Genomic DNA, 20,935 nt, shown 5'->3' with positions numbered 1-20,935 from the left:
CTCTGAATGTTTGATAGAATTCACCTTTGAAGCCGTCTAGTTCTGGGCTTTTGTTTGTTGGAAGATTTTTGAGCAGAGTCTCAATTTCATTGCTTGTGGTTGGTCTGTTTATATTTTCTATTTCTTGCTGGTTCAGTCTCGGAAGGTTGTGCTTTTCTAAGAATTTGTTAATTTCTTCCAGGTTGTCCATTTTATTGGCATATAGTTGCTTGTAGTAATCTCTCACGATCCTTTGTATTTCTGCCATGTCAGTTGTTACTTCTCCTTTTTCATTTCTAATTCTATTGATTTCAGTCTTCTCCCTTTTTTTCTTGATGAGTCTGGCTAATGGTTTATCAATTTTGTTTATCTTCTCAAGGAACCAGCTTTTAGTTTTATTGATCTTTGCTATTGTTTTCTTCATTTCTTTTTCCTTTATTTCTGATCTGATCTTTATGTTCTTTCCTTCTGCTAATTTTGGGTTTTTTTATCCCGCTAATTCCTTTAGGTTTAAGGTTAGGTTGTTTATTTGAGATGTTTCTTCTTTCTTGAGGTAGGATTGTATTGCTATAAACTTCCCTCTTAGAACTGCTTTTCCTGCATCCTATAAGTTTTCGGTCGTCGTATTTTCATTCTCATTTGTGTCTAGGTAGTTTTTGATTTCCTCTTTGATTTCTTCAGTGATCTCTTGGTTATTTGGTAGTGTATTGTTTAGCCTCCATGTGTTTGTATTTTTTACAGATGTTTTCCTGTAATTGATATCTAGTCTCATAGCGTTGTGGTCGGAAAAGATACTTGATATGATTTCAGTTTTCTTAAATTTTTAAATTTACCAAGGCTTGATTTGTGACCCAAGATATGATCTATCCTGGAGAATGTTCCATGAGCACTTGAGAAGAAAGTTTATTCTCTTGTTTTTGGATGGAATGTCCTATAAATATCAGTTAAGTCCATCTTGTTTAATGTATCATTTAAAGCTTGTGTTTCCTTATTTGTTTTCATTTTGGATGATCTGTCTATTGGTGAAAGTGGGGTGTTAAAGTCCACTACTATGATTGTGTTACTGATGATTTCCCCTTTTATGGCTGTTAGTATTTGCCTTATGTATTGAGGTGCTCCTATGTTGGGTGCATAAATATTTACAATTACTATATCTTCTTCTTGGATTGATCCCTTGATCATTATGTAGTGTCCTTCTTTGTCTCTTGTAATAGTCTTTATTTTAAAGTCTATTTTGTGTGATATGAGAATTGCTACTCCAGCTTTTTTTTCATTTCCATTTGCATGGAATGTCTTTTTCCATCCCTTCACTTTCAGTCTGTATGTGTCCCTGGGTCTGAAGTGGGTCTCTTCTAGACAACATATATACGGGTCTTGTTTTTGTCTCCATTCAGCCAGTCTATGTCTTTTGGTTGAGCATTTAATCCATTTACCTTTAAGGTAGTTATGATATGTATGTTCTGTTACCATTTTATTAATTGTTTTGGGTTTGTTATTTTAGGTCTTTTCCTTCTCTTGTGTTTCTTGCCTAGAGAAGTTTCTTTAGCATTTTTAAAGCTGGTTTGGTGGTGCTGAATTCTCTTAGCTTTTGCTCGTCTGTAAAGGTTTTAATTTCTCTGTCAAATCTGAACGAGATCCTTGCTGGGTAGAGTAATCTTGGTTGTAGGTTTTTCCCTTTCATTACTTTAAATATGTCCTGCCAGTCCCTTCTGGCTTGCAGAGTTTCTGCTGAAAGATGAGCTGTAAACCTTGTGGGGATTCCCTTGTGCGTTATTTGTTGTTTTTCCCTTGCTGCTTTTAATATTTTTTCTTTGTGTTTAATTTTTGATAGTTTGATTACTATTTGTCTTGATGTGTTTCTCCTTGGATTTATCCTGTATGGGACTGTCTGTGCTTCCTGGAGTTCACTGACTATTTCCTTTCCCATATTAGGGAAGTTTTCAACTATACTCTCTTCAAACATTTTCTCAGTCCCTTTTTTTTTCTCTTCTTCTGGGACCCCTATAATTCATACGTTGGTGCGTTTAATGCCCCATAGGTCTCTGAAACTGTCCTCAGTTCTCTTCATTCTTTTTTCTTTATTCTACTCTGCAGTAGTTATTTCCACTCTTTTATCTTCCAGGTCACTTATCCATTCTTCTGCCTCAGTTATTCTACTATTGAATTCCTTCTAGAGAATTTTTAATTTCATTTATTGTGTTGTTCATCATTGTTTGTTTGCTCTTTAGTTCTTCTAGGTCCTTGTTAAACTTTTCTTGTATTTTCTCCATTCTATTTCCAAGATTTTGGATCATCTTTACTATCATGACTTTGAATTCTTTTTCAGGTAGACTGCCTATTTCCTCTTCATTTGTTTGGTTTGGTGGGTTTTTACCTTGCTCCTTCATCTGCTGTGTGTTTCTCTGTCTTCTCATTTTGCTTCTCTTACTGTGTTTGGGGGGGGTCTCCTTTGCGCAGTCTGCAGGTTTGTAGTTCCTGTTGTTTTTGGTGTCTGCCCCCAGTGGCTAAGGTTGGTTCAGTGCATTGTGGGGGTTTCCTGGTGGAGCGGACTGGTGCCTGTGTTCTGGTGGATGAGGTTGAATCTTGTCTTTCTGGTTGGCAGGGCCATGTCTGGTGGTGTATTTTGGGGTGTCTGTGACCTTATTATGATTTTAGGCAGCCTCTCTGCTAATGGGTGGGGTTGTGTTCCTGTCTTGCTAGTTGTTTGGCATAGGGTGTCCAGCACTGGAGCTTGCTGGTTGTTCAGTGGAGCTGGGTCTTAGCATTGAGTTGGAGATCTCTGGGAGAGCTTTCACTGTTTGATATTACGTGGAGCTGGGAGGTCTCTGGTGGACCAATGTCCAGAACTCGGCTCTCCCACCTCCGAGACACAGGCCTGACACCCAGCCAGGGCACCAAAGATCCTGTCAGCCACATGGCTCAGAAGAAAAGGGAGAAAGAAAGAAGGAAAAAAATAAAGTTATTAAAATAAAAAATTTAAAAACAATTATTAAAAATAAAAGAAAATTAAAAAGTAATAAAAAGAAGAGAGCAACCAAACCAAAAAACAAATCCACCAATGATAACAAGCGCTAAAAAACTATACTGAAAAAAAAAATCAGACAGAACCCTAGGAGAAATGGTAAAAGCAAAGCTATACAGACAAAATCACACAAAGTCCACCTCCTCAATTTGGGCTGGTTCGTTGTCTCTTCAGGTATTCCACAGATGCAGGGTACATCCAGTTGATTGTGGAGATTTAATCCGCTGCTCCTGAGCTGCTGGGAGAGATTCCCCTTTCTCTTCTTTGTTCTCACAGCTCCCAGGGGCTCAGCTTTGGATTTGGCCCCGCCTCTGCGTGTAGGTCGCCGGAGGGCGTCTGTTCTTCGCTCAGACAGGACGGGGTTAAAGGAGCCGCTGATTCGGGGGCTCCGGCTCACTCAGGCCGGGGGGGGAGGGAGGGGCACGGAGTGTGGGGCGAGCCTGCGGCAGCAGAGGCCAGCGTGACATTGCACCAGCCTGAGGCGTGCCGTGCGTTCTCCCAGGGAAGTTGTCCCTGGATCACACAGGATCCCAGGAGGGGAGGTATGGACGGTGACCTGTGCTCGCACACAGGCCTCTTGGTGGCGGCAGCAGCAGCCTTAGCGTTTACATGCCCATCTCTGGTGTCCGCGCTGATAGACGCGGCTCGCGCCTGTCTCTGGAGCTCGTTTAGGCAGTGCTCTGGATCCCCTCTCCTCGCGCACCCCGAAGCAATGGTCTCTTACCTCTTTGGCAGCTCCAGACCTTTCCCCGGACTCCCTCCCGGCTAGCCATGGCGCACTAACCCCCTTCAGGCTGTGTTCAGGCCACCAACCCCAGTCCTCTCCCTGCGCTCTGACCGAAGCCCTCAGCTCCCAGCCCCGCCAGCCCCGGCGGTTGAGCAGACAAGCCTCTCGGGCTGGTGAGTGCCGGTCGGCACTGATCCTCTGTGCGGGAATCTCTCCGCTTTGCCCTCCACATCCGTGTTGCTGCTGTGCTCTCCAACGTGGCTCTGAAGCTTCCCTTCCGCCACCCGCAGTCTCCGCCCGCGAAGGGGCTTCTTAGTGTGTGAAAACCTTTCCTCCTTCACAGCTCCCTCCCACTGGTGCAGGTCCCGTCCCTATCCTTTTGTCTCTGTTTTTTCTTTATTCTTTTGCCCTACCCAGGTACGTGGGGAGTTTCTTGCCTTTTGGGAGGTCTGAGGTCTTCTGCCAGCATTCAGTAGGTGTTCTGTAGGAGTTGTTCCACATGTAGATGTGTTTCTGATGTATTTGTGGGGAGGATGGTGATCTCCACGTCTTACTCCTCCGCCATCTTGAAGGTCTTCAAAGGGTGCATTCTGCTGATCTTGGAGAGTCTCCTGGAGAGGCTGGGGGTGGCTGTGTCTCCTGCTGGGGACACAGACAGTAGCCTAGAGGCAGCCACACTCAAAAACTCCTACCCTGTGGAAGCCGGAAGACGCTGCTGTCAGGTGCCTGGTGAGATCCTCCTGTGCTCTTGGAGAAAACAATTTTCATCTGTTCATATATTGTTAAAAAGTAATGGGTTCATACTTTTTTTTTAAAGTCTAATCCTTCCCACTTCTTCCTCTCAAATACTGAATCTCAGATCCTTTGATGTTCAGCATAATTTAAGTGTTAATTCCTTGCTAAGCTCTTTTCAAGCTACTACACTCACCATGCAGATTTCATTCAACCCCACAGTCTCTTTGTATTAATGTCTCAGAAAAAGCAAAGTAACTCTTGCTCTGTATTCAAATATTTTGCTCAAGAGTAGTATCTTTTGTCTCCATTCCTGAAGATGTGTTTATTTATTTGGCCTTCAAAAAGAAAACACAAGTCTGCTACAACTAAAAGAGAATGCAAGAACTGGGCTGCTCGTCTCATTTTGGGAAACATCTGGTTATTGTAATTCACGGAGCTTTCATGCGGTCCTGAGTGGTTTCAGCCTTAAATCACCCTGTGTTGGCAAACAATAGTAAGGGCCCGGCCAGGAAAGGAACAGACCAATCTCATGTACGGAATGAGATTAAATAAAGGCATCAGCTGCCAGTATTCCCATTACCAATATTTCTATTTCTAATATACCCTCCTGAGAAGCCAATGTGTTATTTCAGTGATGATGACATTGGAAGCCATTCTGCTGTTCTGGAGCTCCCCTTTAGAATTGGCATCGGGATCAGAAGGCTACATCTTGGTTTGTTTTAAAGAGTAGAGTCCATTTGTGGTAGTGGCATGTTATTAGGTCAATGATCTAGTTGGGTCATTCTAGGTGGAAACTTCGAAGTGGTTAAAAGAGATGTTTTTATATCCGGAGCCAGAGACCTGGACCCTAGTTCTGACTCTGCCATTTGTTGGCTTTGTGATGATGGAAATTTTACTTTACTGCTTTAAGCCTCGATGACTTTAGCTGTGAAATGGGAATAACACCTGTGAAACTTGATGAAGATTTCAAACGAAGAACCAAAGTGTGAGTCCTGCCTCTGTCACTTCCAAACTTTTATGTCATTTGTACTTCACTTTGTTTTGAACAATTATCAGTGAAGAATCCTGGAGTCCTAGGAGGCTAGTGCTCCAGGAGATTGTCCACTCAAAAGCCCCGTGTGAGAGATGAAGAACCTGAGAACCATAATTACAGAAGTACCTCGAACGTCAGGGCGACTGCTTTGAACGAGAATGCTTATTTGACATTTACACTGAGGGTTTCTTAAAAAAGGCCCAAACCAAGAAACAAACCCAAAACCCCACCTCATTTTCCTGAAGGAAGGCTGGTATGCAGTCAGATTAAATGGATTTCCTCATAAATGGGACAGCAGTCCTCTTGAGCTTATAAATCAGGATCGCCCTGCTTATTCTGTCCAGTCCAGAAGAGGAATGGAAATACCCAAAGCAGCTGGAGGAAAGCTATAATAAACTTCTTCCTAGAAAGGAAAAGGCCATGCTGGTCCTCTGTATCCCCTGGAGAGTCTTGGTAAACAAAGTCTATAGTTGTCACTTCACCTGCCTCTGGGCTTATCTGACCTTTCAGCACAGGTAAGCAAAGGGTGAGGCCATGCAGGGGCCTAAGGCACGGGCTGGCTGGACGTGAGAACCACAAAGGACAGGGGGTGGGAGGGAAGAATGGGAATGGTCTAGAATGATGGGGAGAAAAGGAGAACAAGAGATAGAAATTTCATCCCTGAGAACTATAGTGGAGGGGCACCAGGGCTACTGCTGGGGGGGCATCTGTGCTTCTGTCTGTCTACCTCCGAACAGTATCACACCACCAATGAGCGTATGTTACCTGAAAACAGAAGAATTCTCAGAAGAGGGATCCCCTTGCAGCTACTCTAGAAACTCAATACATCTGAACAGTCCCTACTCTTAGAAAGGTCTTACTAATTAAAAACAAATTAAAAAAATCCCTGTATATCACTTTTGAAATGACTTGCTTTCTTATCCCACTAAAAAAAAAAAATTCAGTGTTTATATTGGAAAACCCACCCTTTTTGTGCCCTTCCATTTTTTATGCAGGGCGTAAATTTGTATTTTTTATACAACAAATAAAGATTTCAGAAGGGTGGTCAATTATTTGCTGATTGAATTATAGGAAGAACGTGTGGTTATCCAATAGAACTCAGAAATGTATACAGCTAACATTATGCCCGCGTGTATCTAACCCAGCCTTAGTAATTATAATCACGCTTTGTTTTTTGTTTCCTGAGGGGAATAGGTTAGGTTGGCCCTGAATGCATCATTATAAAGTAGGCACATATAAACTGAACTTCCTTAAATCGAGGTCACTTGGGTAAGAAGCCTCTTTTGATAAAACTGGTTGACAGTTGTATTCACTGGGCACTTCAGTGTTAAATGATATTCTTCCCACATCCTGGGTCATAAGGCAGTCACATCTACATCAAAGTTAAGAAACAGAAAATCACGTTCACAGTAACAGCAAAGCTTCATGGTGTGTGGCTTTACCCTTGAATATGCTGTGTTCTGTTCTGCCATGTTAATATTTTAAATAATATAACTTCCTTTCCATGTAGCATTACGTTCATCTTTTATTTTCTCTTTACCTTTCTGAAATAGCTTTCTATATTGCTCTATTTATGCCAGGAGAAATTTCTAAAACATAGGAAGCATAAAGTCAAATCATCTTTTTAGGAAAACAGCAAAAGTAACAATAAAAACCAGTTTAAGATCCTCCAGCCAAAATGATATCTTGTGTACTTTACAGACTCAATCTGTGTCCCAGGCTTTGATCCAGGCCTCAACATGATGACTGGGATCACCCCTATTAACCCAATGATACCAGGCCTGGGGCTGGTACCACCCCCGCCAACAGAAGTGGCTGTCGTCAAAGAAATAATCCACTGCAAAAGCTGTACTCTTTTCCCCCAAAACCCAAGTAAGTGATATCTGTGAGAAGTATTTGATCATCGATTTAAGTTTCTTTCTTTTTTAATATAGTATTGCATTCATTTTCAGATGTGACTCAAAGTTCTCCCACCTAGGTACACAGAGTGGGGATCATTCTACAGAAGCCCTTCGTCTCTAGATTAAAACAAATATGTGGGTCCCTGTGTCTATCCAGGAGCTGAATTGACACCACGAAGGGAGCATGAGTGATTGGGGTGAACAGCCAGCATTAAGGACCTTTCTGCACGCAACAAAGTCTAGCATTTGCTGCAGATTGGAGTGTGAAATATGTGAACACTTCCATCCATCTTCACAAATGTGAGAGAGAAACTCTGAAATGCGTTTTGCTAGATGGAAAACGGAATTAATTTGGCAGTTAGCATTTTGGTGGTGGAGGGGAGCGGGGAGCCTGCATCTCAGAGCTCCTGGACCAGATTGCATTCGCTTGAAGGAAACATACATTTGATGAAATAAATAGGCCAGTTTGTTGGTTTTTTTTTTAACTTAGTCTCTGATACTAAATTCATGGGCTTCAATAGCTGGGATTTTTTTTTATTCATATGAAATCAGTGTTGCCTTTTTAAAGTGGACTTTTCAGAAGATTGCTTTTTATCTTTTTATGCAGGCTCCCTCAGATTTAGTAGTTTGCTCATTTAAATGTGAATAATAAAAAAAAAAAAAAGGAGGGGGTGGTTTCAGGCCTTGTTTCGCAGCCAAGTAAGTACTGCGCCTGCTTTCAGGCTCTGCTCCCTGTTCTGCCTTACTGCTCCATTATCCTGCAACCAGACAAGGCAGACAACAACCATCGGTTTGTTTTTTTTTGCGGTACGCGGGCCTCTCACTGTTGTGGCCTCTCACATTGCGGAGCACAGGCTGCGGACGCGCAGGCTCAGCGGCCATGGCTCACGGGCCCAGCCGCTCCGCGGCATGTGGGATCTTCCCGGACCGGGGCACGAACCCGCGTCCCCCGCATCGGCAGGCGGACTCTCAACCACTGCACCACCAGGGAAGCCCAACCCTCGGTTTTTCGTCATGTTTTCAGCTCATCATGCTCTGTACTTCATGAAGTTTTTTGTTTTTTTTTTTTTTTTCCGATTTTCCGGGCCTCTGTATTGTGAAGGAGAAATGAAATGATGGTAACATTTGCTTGATCTCTGTTCGCGGACGGGCATAGCCACTCTGTGTAGAAATGAACACAGAAAGTAGAGGAAGGTGGGGGGGAGGAGGGGACAGGCACTGAAAGCCAGGACAGCCTGCCATCTGTGTAGATCACTCTAGAAATCCATCATTACTCAGAATGGAGAAAGGTAGTCTGCGAGTTTGACTTTCACCAGGTGAACCAGAAAACAAACAAACAAACAAACAAAACAGCAACTATAACTAAAAGGCAAAACCCTCTGTTTTTTTGTGATTCTCAGATCTTCCACCTCCCTCCACAAGAGAACGACCTCCTGGGTGTAAGACCGTGTTTGTCGGGGGATTACCAGAAAACGCCACTGAGGAAATCATCCAAGAAGTCTTCGAGCAGTGCGGTGACATCACAGCGATTCGGAAAAGCAAGAAGAATTTTTGTCACATTCGCTTTGCCGAGGAGTTCATGGTTGATAAAGCCATTTACCTTTCCGGTACTTTGCATCACATAAGGGGGTTTTCTCGGCGCTTTGGGATGTTTTGTTACGTTAATATGAGCGTATTCCCTTTTGCCTTAATGCATAATAAAAGTCCTCACAGTTTGGGGCTGGAGAAGGAGGAATTCTGCCCTTAGGCTGCCAGAAGCTCCCTGTTAAGTCTGTGAATGCACGTACGTCCCTGCTGCAGACATGGTGTCCCACCATCCAGGCTTTAGGAATTCCATCGAGTTTCTAATCAATGTTCTCAAGTGCTTCTTAGATGAGAAGCAATATTATGAATACTGAGGACCATTATTATTATTGGATGTAATTCTCTGGGGGAATAAAGTCCTCTCTCAGCATAATTTCAGTTTTTCAGAAGTGGTTCACTTTCTAGACACCAGGGCACCAGATCAAGATGAGTGCCTTGCAGACAGTGGTCCCCAGGCCTGAGGAGGAGGCCCAGGAAACCGCCCCGTTGCTAGTGCATTTAGCCTGGCTAAGCCCGCCCCACCATCCCTGCTTCTCTGGTGCCATTTATCAGGGACATTTTTACAGAGGTTGAAATTAAGCCTCCTGCTGCCTTCCACCCTATGGGTGTTGGAGCAAATGGATGGAGCCTGTCAGCAAGGCCTTTGCCAAATCTAAGCATCGCAGAGCTGGTATTGAAATGTAGCTTTGGAAGGATGTCTTTTTAGATTTAACTCACTGCCATTCCCTCTCTGTCTCCATCTGCATATTTCACTCTGTCACTCTGCACATCACTTCCCTCTTCCAGAGGCAAAGCTAGTGGGGAAAAGTGGGAAAAGAAGAGGGGAAAAAAAATCTGAACATTACTACCAGGTTTACCTAACTCTGCAGTCAGCCCCGATGACCATAAAATTGTCTTGCAAACCCCAGAAGCCCTGGGGTTATTCCAACACTGAAGAGACTTTCCTGAGCTAGATAGTGACCTAGAGAACTTTAAAACCCTTATTCCAATAAAACCTGACAGTGGAAAAGAAAGCCTGAAAGTATTCCAGAATGGAGGTGGACGATAAAACATCAAATAAAAATACAACACTCAGATCTCTCACAAAGTCTTGAGCGACAGCATCAGAGTAATCTATTAGACAACTGGGGATTCTTTTGAGTGTGTGGCACTGGCTTTCACATGTCTCGGGCAAGATAACCTCTCTCTGAGCCTCTCTTTTCTCTTCTGCAAAATCGAGATAGTAATAGTGCTACCTCATCGGATTGTTATGCGGAATGAATCAAAATAAGGGATATTAAGTGCCTAGCAGGGCACGTGCCACATGGGAACCATTCAGTAAGTGGTTGTTTTTAACCAAATATCCTGATGATGATAGAGAAAGAATCCTGCCCTGGAAATTTGGGTTCTAATCACAGCTCCACCAATACAACTATGACTTTACCCCCACCTGATTAAATGAAAGGGCTACAGTAAATCAAAGGTGTTTTTCAACACTGACATAACATAATGTTTAGACCCAATCAGAAAACTCATAGTACATTGCCAAAAGATGAACAGTTCCAAATTTAGGCACATGAAAGTTTCAGATTTATGCCTTGATGCTATATTTTTTTTAAGCTCTGACCCGGGCCCCTGCCTGACTACTCCTTGGCATCCCACAGCAAAGGCCTCGCCTCTAGCCGACCTGCCTGAGTACACAGGGGTCTCCCAGCTCTGCCTGGGCTGCCCCGGCAAGGTTGCAGCATGGTCCTGGGAAGATCTGAAAGGCTGACTGGGAGGGGCAGGAAGGAAGGCAGGCTGCCGCTCTTACGTAAGAGCTCCCGCAAGCCCTAGCCCAGCTGGATGGCCTAATTTTAGGACCACAATCACATTTGAGGGCCAAGCTAATTTTAGACTCAGCCTCATCACGGGCTCTTTTAAGGCCTTAATGATGGTGTTGTGATGAAAGAGAGGGTGATTTTTGGAACCAGAAATGTCTGAAAAGTGATGCTCTGGACACGACCAGGGGAAGATTGCTTGGCCAGTTGGGACAGCTGGCCAGTCTTAGGCCATTCTGCCTGCTCAGCTGTTATGTATATATCACCACGGCCTGCTGATTTGTTAAATTTCCACAGCCCACAACCAAAATATACTCTGCTTTAGCATTAATTCTGCTCCTCTGTGATCAGATGTTTGCTTTTTTTTTTCTTTTTGCTTGTGAACACTTTTTTCAAAATTTATTTTCTAACATCTTTATTGGAGTATAATTGCTTTACAATGGTGTGCTAGTTTCTGCTGTATCACAAAGTGAATCAGCTATACGTGTACATACATCCCCAAATCCCCTCCCTCTTGAGATGTTTGCGTTTTTGATAGGTATTGTTATGTCTTCCCAGTTTTAGAGAGACAATACCTTTTAAACCTGGGAGTGAGAAGGTCATAACAGGAATCAGACTTGAGATCTGTTTCACATTTGTAACTTTTCAAAGGTGTGAAGTACCCTGCTGGGGAGAAGCCAGCCTCTCCTGGGATTTTTCAGCTGAGTTTCAACCCCAAATGCTAAAATAATCCATTGAAATCTACCACAAGGTCCCGAGCATCAGTGCAGTGCAGCCTAGCATTTCACAGTGGTGTCTCATTTGCAAAGTCCCTGCACAGCAAAAGTGCTTATTTTGCTCTCTCTTCTGGCAGCCCCTGACAGCAGGGATCCTGCTGGGACCTGAATTTATGTTTTTAAAAATCTGAGTACCCCAAACTGAAGAGCAACCTCAAAGCCAAACCTCCTTCCCTTGAAGTTAGTCTGGCGGCCTGGTTTCAGTTCTGTTTGTGTTGATTTCTCAGATCAAGTTCCTGCTTATAATCTTTATAAGTTGGGTAGCTCACAGTAAATCCCCCAAAGACTTCCAGGCCCATTTTTTTGGTCTAGCTCTGGGCTCTCACACGGGCTCCTGTGGCCTTCAAAGATTGCATGGACAATTTGCGCAGTGCTGCGTGCCAGATGAGGTGCTGGAGGGGCCGCAAGGAAGGCCGCGGTGAGGCCTCTTGATTGAAGGTAAAATATTCTCCTGTGTGCCCCAGAGGATAAGTGGAAATGAAACAGTATTGCAAAATTGCCTTGGTAATTGTGGCTTTTGCAGCTGCCGAGAGAGAATGGAGCAAGCAGCGTTTTCTAGGAGAATGAAGCAATAGCCTGTGAGTGAGGTGTCACGGAATTTACTTTGTAGATCTTTTTAAATATCATCGATAATATTTATGAACTCGCACTCCACCTCTTTCTAACAAATAAAAGTAAGAGGGCTTATTGCAACAGAGTTACAGTAAATTGAAAATATAAAATTGAGGCCATAAAAAGCAGAGGGGGAGAAAAGCTACATGCCCAATATTTTTCTGATCTTCCTGGAAGCCAGAAGGAAGAAGGAGATAGGATAAGTGCCCTGGTTCTTGAGATCATCCTCTTGGCAACATTGGCTTGAAGACCCCTCCCACTGGAGCGTTTATCCCCACATCTATAATAGGCGTACCTTGGGCCGCGCTTCCGCTTCCGGATGGCCTCGGAGGGTAACAGCTTCCCACCTCCTATGGGAAGGATGTCCTTTGTGAGGGAAGAAGAAATCAGTGAGAGCTCCCGTGGCGCGCCTTGAGGGCCTGGCCCCGACTGTGACAGTCGTGCGTGACAGTGTTGTGACAGTGTGATGTGACCCGCCTTCCCACTGGTTTCAGGTTACCGGATGCGCTTAGGGTCTAGCACGGACAAAAAGGACTCAGGCCGGCTGCACGTGGACTTCGCCCAGGCCCGGGACGACTTCTACGAGTGGGAGTGCAAGCAGAGGATGCGCGCCCGCGAGGAGCGGCACCGGCGCAAGCTGGAGGAGGACCGGCTGCGGCCGCCCTCGCCGCCGCCCATCATGCACTACTCAGAGCACGAGGCCGCGCTCTTGGCCGAGAAGCTGAAAGGTAGGAGCTGCGCGCGTTTGCTTCCTCTGCCGCCCCGCCGGCCATGGCCCGCCGCCAGGGAAACAGAGTGATCCCCAAGGGCCGGGCCCAGGTGTTTCTCCTGTCCCTTCGCGTGCTGAGTTCATGGGACCGGGGTCCCCCGGGCTTCCTCCTGCTGCCTGGACAGAGCCGTGCCCCTGCCCAGCCCTCTCCCCTGCCTCCTCCCTGAATGTGTGTGTATATATCAAGCAAACTCAAGTAGAGGGGGGCAGAAGAGCTCTCCGCACTAGCCCCATAGCAGGCCACCATCTGACTTCCTACCCCTGTTGAATGAACCAGTGCCTCCTCCTGCAGGCGGGCAGGTCCCGGGGCTCCTCCAGGTCTGTAGTTTGCACCTCTGCTGGCCTCTTAACAAAGCCCCCCCCGCCCACACACACACACACACACACACACACACAAGGCTTGTCTGCAACCGTGCTGGGGCCCGTGCAGAACAGAAGAGAAATGTAGAATAGGCTCCCTGTCTTTAGAGATGGAGGGGAAGGGACCCTCCTAACGTCTATGGAAGAATTAGAACTAGAAGTGGGCACGTGTCATTTCTTTGACTGTTTTCTGTGCTCCTCTCCCGGGTTTGAGGCCTTGGGGGATAAAGACAGAGAGACGGAGGCTTTAGTACCTGCCACAGTGAACTACAGATGACTGGGGAGAGGCCAGATTTGGAAGTTAGGATGACATGTGTGTCAGTTCTGATCCATTATTGAGCAGAGTTGTTTGACTCCAGCAACGTGGGTGCACTTACAGGCAAGTGATGGTCACACCCTCCTCAGTCTGTTGGGCGTGTCAGGTTTCAATGAAAAAACAGGTCATGGTCCCTGGCACGATGAACTGTAATACAAAGCCAATGACATGATTGTCAACCAACATATGAGCAACATGCTTTGGGAACTCACGGACAAGTGTGAGTGGTATTGATGACAGTGTCAAGAAAGTCTTCACAGAGGAGGCAGAACTTGAACCTTGCAGGATAAACAAGATTTGTCTCCCCAGGAGAAGAAAGGGCCTAAAGACATTCTTATCAGAGGCTGGAGCTCAAAGAGTAAAGACAGAAGGAGGCAGAGGGGAATTGGGCACAGGCAGAGAAAGGGAAGTCGCCTCCTGGGGGCGGGTGGGGGGGGGGGGGAACAGAGCGAAGGTGAAGCTGGGAAAGCAGCCTGAGGCCAGATGGTGAAGGCCCGAGGGCTGCCACCGGATTTGGGTTTTATTCCATAAGCAATGGAGAAGTCATTAGGAGAGGAGAGATGCGATTGATCCTTGGAGTGTTTTAGAGCATAGCTGGCAGTGTTTAAAGTGGATTGGATGTTTTCACTAAAGGAAATATGAAAAGCTGCCTGAAACCTATTTTAGGAAGATAGGAAGTTGACATTCTGTTTCTTTAAAAAAGCATTTAAGGGCTTCCCTGGTGGCGCAGTGGTTGAGAGTCTGCCTGCCGGTGCAGGGGACACGGGTTCGTGCCCCGGTCCGGGAAGATCCCACACGCCGCGGAGCAGCTGGGCCCGTGAGCCATGGCCGCTGAGCCTGCACGTCCAGAGCCTGTGCTCCACAACGGGAGAGGCCCGCGTACCGCACCAAAAAAAAAAAAAAAAAAGACTTCTGCTTCTAGCCCCCATCCCCTGCTCCAGCCTTGGGAGCCCCTAATCAGATGCAGTTGCCACTGAAACTGTTGACTTGGGGAAAAAAAAAAAAAAAAACCTCACATTGTAAGAGCTGTGAGTTGAGTTTATTCAGTGTCTTATTGAGGACTCTAGCTCAGGGGACAGCCTCTCAGCTCTGAGGAAATTTTCCAAAGAGGTAACGGAGGAAGTCAGTATATATGTGATTTTGGTGAAGGCGGTGCCTGTATCCAAGCACACATCTTAGGAGAAGGATGCTGCTAGTCACAAGGAACAGATATCTTAGTTAATGGCTTTAATACTTTTCTAAGTATGGGAAGATGCAAGAATTTGGGATCATAAAAGTTTCTTCTGAAAATATCTACCCATGTGGAAGCCTGTTCTTCCAGTTTCCCCAGAGCACAGAGTGCCGCATTCCTTTTCTCTGCCCTGAATTCCTTTCAGGGTGTGTTGAAGGTCAGCGACTGCAGTGGCTAATGACCTGATCCTTGTAGAACCTTCTTTAGTTGACGTAACCATAGAGCACCTCTTACTGATGCCCTTGGCATATGCTCTGCTGCTCCGAGAAGGCGTGTCTTACCATCATAGGCTGTGGCTGTCCCTTTAATAAAAAGCACGTAAAATGCACATGCAGACGTCCTCACTTTTCCATTCAGACTAGAATCCATAAGGAGTGGGCAGAATGAGAAAGAGCAACATTCTCAAGCAGGAATGTTGATTTTGGAACAAATAATTTTTTCTTTAATATCCAGTACATTGTGTAGTATCACCTCACCTAATGAGCTACGTCAGCTAAACTGTATTCGATCGTGTCCACACCTAGAAGTGACAAAAACTAGCACCTTGGCGCCATGATCCCGTGGAGGAGTTTCAGGAAAGTTTGGCATCTACGTTAGGTTCTTTTTAAGAAACCAGCACAGAAGTGTCTTTGCGTGTAAGAGTTCCACAGCATTGCCTTTCCTGTTAAAGGATAGCAGATTGGGAAGTCAGTTTGGTAAAGTCATTTGCAAACCGTGCCGTTTCAAAACTGTATATTTATATAGATGAGTATAATTTGAAGAATTTAGAAGCCGTACTTTTGCCAAGTACTGTGTGATCCCTTGAGGAGAGAACAGATTGGAAATTTTAATAGATGGCAGTTACAGTAAAATGAGCTAGATGGGGCGACATCTTAGGCAACAGTCAGGTAATATCAAGCATGACAATTTCAACCCAAGCGCAGAGTTTGGAGTATAAACAGCATTTAATGGCTTAGGAAATTGGCTGCCTCTGAGAGGAAATCCACTCCTTGCTCCTGATAAGGCTGCAGAGCCAGACAGCAGGAGCCAGGGACACTGTTTCCCTGAAGATGATTTCCTTGATGTGGGGATGTAAAACACCATCAAGACCTCCGGTAAAAAAAAAAGCCCGGATCAGAAAGGAAATGGAAATACAATCTGAAAATACCTAATTGGATTTGACTTTTTTTCCTCCCCTGAGAAATCTTGCTATCTCAGGTTTATTACAAGCATTTTTTCCCCCATTTTACACCATACTCGTTTAGCCTTACAATTTTCTTGTGGAAAATCAGCTTTATCCAGCAAAATCTGTACTGGCCAAGTCTTTACTATAACCGACAAGGACCTCCATATCCTGCCCGGTGGTAAAACTATGCGTACAGTAGATGCTCAGTAAATTAATTCCTGTCTCTCTTTCTTAGCTGTTTGGAGCTATGAGCGTGTTGCATTTCCGGCCAGCAGTGCTACCAGGCATGATGGGAAGTGTAGGGAAGTGCGGTGTGCCCTCGGCCATCGTTCCACTCACTCCACAAGTATTCGCTGAGCTCTTTGCCATATCCCTGACACTGTGATGCCAGGGACGCAGCACACAAAGCCCCTGCCTCACAGAGTTTAGGTGTAGTTTAGGTTTCTTGAGTGACAGAGGCAATTACAAAGCTCTTCCCACTATTATGCGTGGGAAGTGCAGCGCGCTAGCCCGGGAGTGGTGGCAACCCAGCCTGGCAGAGGTGGGGTGAGAGAGGGGTGACTTTCTGGGACCCGGTAGCCCCGATCCAGTGGTCCCTGGGTCTTCTGAAGTCAGAGGAGACACTGAGTTGTCATGGTGTAGCGTCTGAGGCACTGAGCACCCAGTGTCCATTATGGTTAATACAAATTCTAAAAAGGAAAATTAGCGGGCACCCTGCTGATTAAATAGACATTGTTCCCAGACAGTTCAACTTAGTGAAGACTGACTGGGAAGTAACTGCTCACAGATCCAAAGTTTGTAGCACGGCTTTGAGAAAGTGAGAAGCAGCTCAATACCACCATAATTACACTTTATTGGAAACAGTAGCACCAGGCAGATGAGATAATGAATTTCTCTTTGTCTAACACAGACCATCCACCCCTGGAGGAGCCCCGTGTTTGGACTGTGGAAGGGAGAGATTGATTAGACAGTGAGGAAAGATGATCTCCTGATTCACTGGGGATTTCTCCTGGCAAGAGCATTTAAAAGTTCTTGTGTACTTTTTCCCCCTTTGGAAAACTTCACATAATCTTTCATTATATGATGAATGACGAGTTCCTCTCTGAATCAGGTGAAGTTTTGACAAAGCTTTGCAAGCATTGTCCTTGGGATTCCCTGATATGTCATCCAGGATACAGTCTTCCTGCGATCAGCATTTGTCATTTCTGAGGACTAGTCTCTGATGTGCATACAGAATGGCCCCCGATCAGCCTGCCAGAGGGAGAAACCGCGGAAGTGGTTGCCAGCATCTTGCTGAGATGGTTGTCAATATTTATGGTTCTGAGAAACTAAAAAAATCAATAATGCTCTGAGCCAAGTCGAAGTTCCATTAGCTAGAAGCCAGGCTTCCTTCTCAGGGCAAGGGAAATATGAAGCGCGGGAACCTGTTTGAGAATCACGTCCTTGGACGTTACTGACCTTCACAAGGCAAGATAGACCATTTCAACTAGAAACATTTTACCTGATCCAAAGCAGGAATAATCAGTGCATGTTTATGTTGTCCCCGCTGAATTTTCTCATTTTCACAGGTACTAAATTGTTGGAGAGATTGTGTGTGTGTGTGTGTGTGTGTGTGTGTGTAAGTGAACTTGTAGGTATGTCGAGGGTAAAGGGGGAAGTATTAACATTTATGTAGCCTTTCACACTATCAGTGATTTGAAGGCTAGGTGAGGTCCCACCCGTCTTGATGGTTAATTGAGCAGCCAGAGAATGGAGATTTGTTTAGGGATGTCTAAGTTTTAGGTACACATAGTGAAATTTGGGGAATGTTGTCGTAGCAGTGCCGTCCTGGAATGTCCATTCTACCTGAATCAGTATGTGACTGTACACCATAAGTTATTTCCACCTATCATAGAGGCTAGAAATCAGGGACAGCTGTATAGACATGCCATTCATTCTGTGTGTGTGTGTGTGTGTGTCTGTGTGTCTGTGTGTCTGTGTGTGTGTGTCTATCCCCATTTCTGTGGAAAGAAAAGTGTTGTAGGATGTCTTCCTTTTTTCCCTCATTCTTGAGACATTTTGTTCAAACGTGGAATCTCCCTTCCTGTCATTCCTTTCTAGACCCACCAGAAATCAGGCTACTCCAACCCACTTCAGTTTTCATATTCAGGGCTCATGGCCTGGCTCTTGTCACACTTATTGTTCTGAAATTCAGGGCCAGATCTCCCTGTGCACCCAAAGAGGGAGAAGAAATACAAAATGAGCCTGTATCAGTGATTTTACTTAACTCACTAATTAATGAGAGAATGAGTAAGATGTTAAAACTGGTTCAAAAGAGAGTTTGCTTTGTAAAGACATATTTTCTTCTGGACAAAAATTCATTTACATTGTTACAGAGAAGAATTATTTGCATTGTTATGCCTTTTCACAATTTGTCTTCTGTCCCTAAAGAGTTGTAAAATAGCCTAGTCAATAACAATTAGAGATTCACATCCCTGGAAAATCAGATAATGCCAGAGGCGGGTGGAGAGGATCCTCTAGCCCAGCATTCCATCGAAAGGGTCTGCAGTCTCTGTGCCCATTTCCAAGACTTTGACATTTTTTTTTCACATTTTTTTCTGGGATGAAGATGACTGACGTTTAAGCAGCTCTTCTTTAAATGGGGGTGGAGGGTTTGGGGACAGGGATTCACAAAGCTCACGAGAATCACATCAGAGCCTTTCAGTATTCGCCACTCTCTCAGATGCTACTTTCCATTTCAGGTTTTCATTATCTTTTAACTTAGGTGAGCTCCTCACCAGTTTCCCTGGCTTTTATTGAGTGATTTCTTCTAGTGCTTCTCCAGTTTCAATGTGCATATGAAACGCTTGGACTAGGATGCAGATTCTGAGTCTGGAGGCCTGAGGAGGGTGAGGCTACGTTTTTGATAAGCCCCCAAACGAGGCTCACGCTTGTGGCCTTTGACTAGCAAGGATGTTGCCATGTGCAAGTTTTAGAATGCCTGCTACGTGCCCCGTGCTCAGTAAACGTGGAGAAGAGGGATAGGGAGGGAGGTTGACAAATTCCGATGTGACGAGAAATGAAATAAGATGGGTATGGATTCAGATACTGAAGTGTGATCATCATTATAATATTATTTAGTCCTCACGAAGCTGAATACAAAGGTTATCACCTTCCCAGAATTAAAAAGCTAAATTCAAAGCTAAATGCAGGGGTTATTACCTTCCAGAATTTAAAAAAAAAAAAAACAACTTTCAAAAAGATTTTTAAGTCATTGGATAAGCTGATTAGCTTACTGTGGAAAGCTCTGCTTCTGTGTAATTATCTGATATCTCTCTTAACTTTCATTGCTTATGGTAATAACCTCGGAGGCCTGGAGGATGAAAGGACCAGCCAGCTTAAGTGCCGTGAGAACATTTATCTCTGGTAGACAATGTGAAAACACTCTTCAACCTGAAATTAAAATGTTTATTACCAACTGGTATTTCCCAACTTTTGACCACTGGATTTGCTGTAACTTTCCAGCACTAATGCACTGCAGATCTATTAGGAATAGAGTATAATGAAAGAAACTACGAAGGGAAAAACTCAGTGAGCAGAAGACTGAAATACGTTTTGGAAGTTTTCTTCTCACGTTGACCCCTCAGAACTGGAGGGCCAGTGGATACATGAACCAATGATTACTGTATAGAGTGACTAATGTTTTCATAGCAGGATATGTAGGGAATTGTGGAAACGTAGCAAAGGGACACCGAATTCATGTTAGGATTGCAGAAAAGCTTCCTTTATGAAAGGCACTTAGGCTGACTCTTGAGGGAAGCATTAACAGTTAGCCGGGTAGACCAGGAGTTCCGGGGCCCCTAGGATGAGTGCACAGTACATGCTAAAGCAGGGAGACAAGGCCATGGTCCTTAACAAAGAGGAGTGTGACAAAGGAATGGCGAACGGATTGAAGGGGAAACTGCAGCTCAAGGGAGGCCATGGAGCAAACAGTTGCAGTAGCCCAGGTGTGACATTGTAAAGACGCTGATTAGAAAACATTGAGCAATTTTTAATGAGCAAATGGTCCATAGTCACTCCAAAATATGCCAATTTTCCCAATTCTTTGTGTGGAGAAGGCATGTCTGCACATTCTAGTTTCTGAAGGGCACCCATGATCAGAGTTGAACCCACGCATGTTCACAGAAAGTATTTGGAATTTTTATAAGTGCGTCTTTGATGTGATTTTTATGAGCCGTGTTAATTTATTTCCGCATGAATAGCTTTAAGAGTGCCGCAATCTAAATCCTGTTTAAATTAGTTTATATTGTTTTCTGTTTTCTCTGTGATCTTTCCCCTGAATCCAGAATTGAATTTTCATTTGGGTATTGAAAATGACCGCTCCCAACACCCTCCTTTAGCCGTTCAGGGGGAGCTGCTGGCTTCGTCTTCATTTAATATAAAGTCACGTCTTACATGGCAACAGACATCGACTAGACTTAACCAGTCATTCGTTAGCTAATGTTTTCACAGTTAATTTGAACGTCAGTACATCAGTCATCCACCAGCCCGCCTCAGAAAGTTCAGAAACGAGGATGAAATTGGGAGTTTTCAAAACCATGTACTAAGCCATATATATATGTATATATGAGATATATACAGTATATCATGTATATTTTATTTTATTCATATATACTGAGAAAATGGAATTCTGCCTACTATTACTTGTTACAATGTTAGAAAGTCTCTTGCCTACTTACTTTTTCAGCTGTGTATTTTCAGTTGCTTAATCCTAAAATTGCTGTCTCTCTTTCTGAAAACTATCAATTAGCTCTGATCTCGTGAACTTATGCTTTAGGTCTAAGAGTGAAGAACGATAAAAATTGGCTCTTAGGTCATTCAAGGAAACATGCATTTTTCAAATGTAAGCGTGTTCTTCCTGACAGTAAATTAGGGTATTTATGAACT

The 20,935-nt window shown here is 44.4% G+C and overlaps 1 protein-coding gene across 12 annotated transcripts in view; it reads left to right on the top strand.

The window, feature by feature from the left end:
• Positions 1-20,935, top strand: part of ENOX1 (ecto-NOX disulfide-thiol exchanger 1) — a 609,533-nt gene that overhangs the window by 447,131 nt on the left and 141,467 nt on the right. For all 12 annotated transcript variants that reach the window (XM_049701217.1, XM_049701216.1, XM_049701215.1 and 9 more), the window contains 3 exons: positions 7,198-7,368; positions 8,798-9,004; positions 12,663-12,896. In XM_049701217.1, the coding sequence (XP_049557174.1) occupies positions 7,198-7,368; positions 8,798-9,004; positions 12,663-12,896 (612 nt within the window). The remainder of the gene's footprint in view (positions 1-7,197; positions 7,369-8,797; positions 9,005-12,662; positions 12,897-20,935) is intronic.

This window comes from Orcinus orca, chromosome 18 (assembly GCF_937001465.1).
Source record: "Orcinus orca chromosome 18, mOrcOrc1.1, whole genome shotgun sequence".
NCBI classification, from domain to species: domain Eukaryota; kingdom Metazoa; phylum Chordata; class Mammalia; order Artiodactyla; family Delphinidae; genus Orcinus; species Orcinus orca.
The sequence above is the reverse complement of the archived record's forward strand: the minus strand, read 5'-3'. Positions and strand labels throughout refer to the sequence as shown.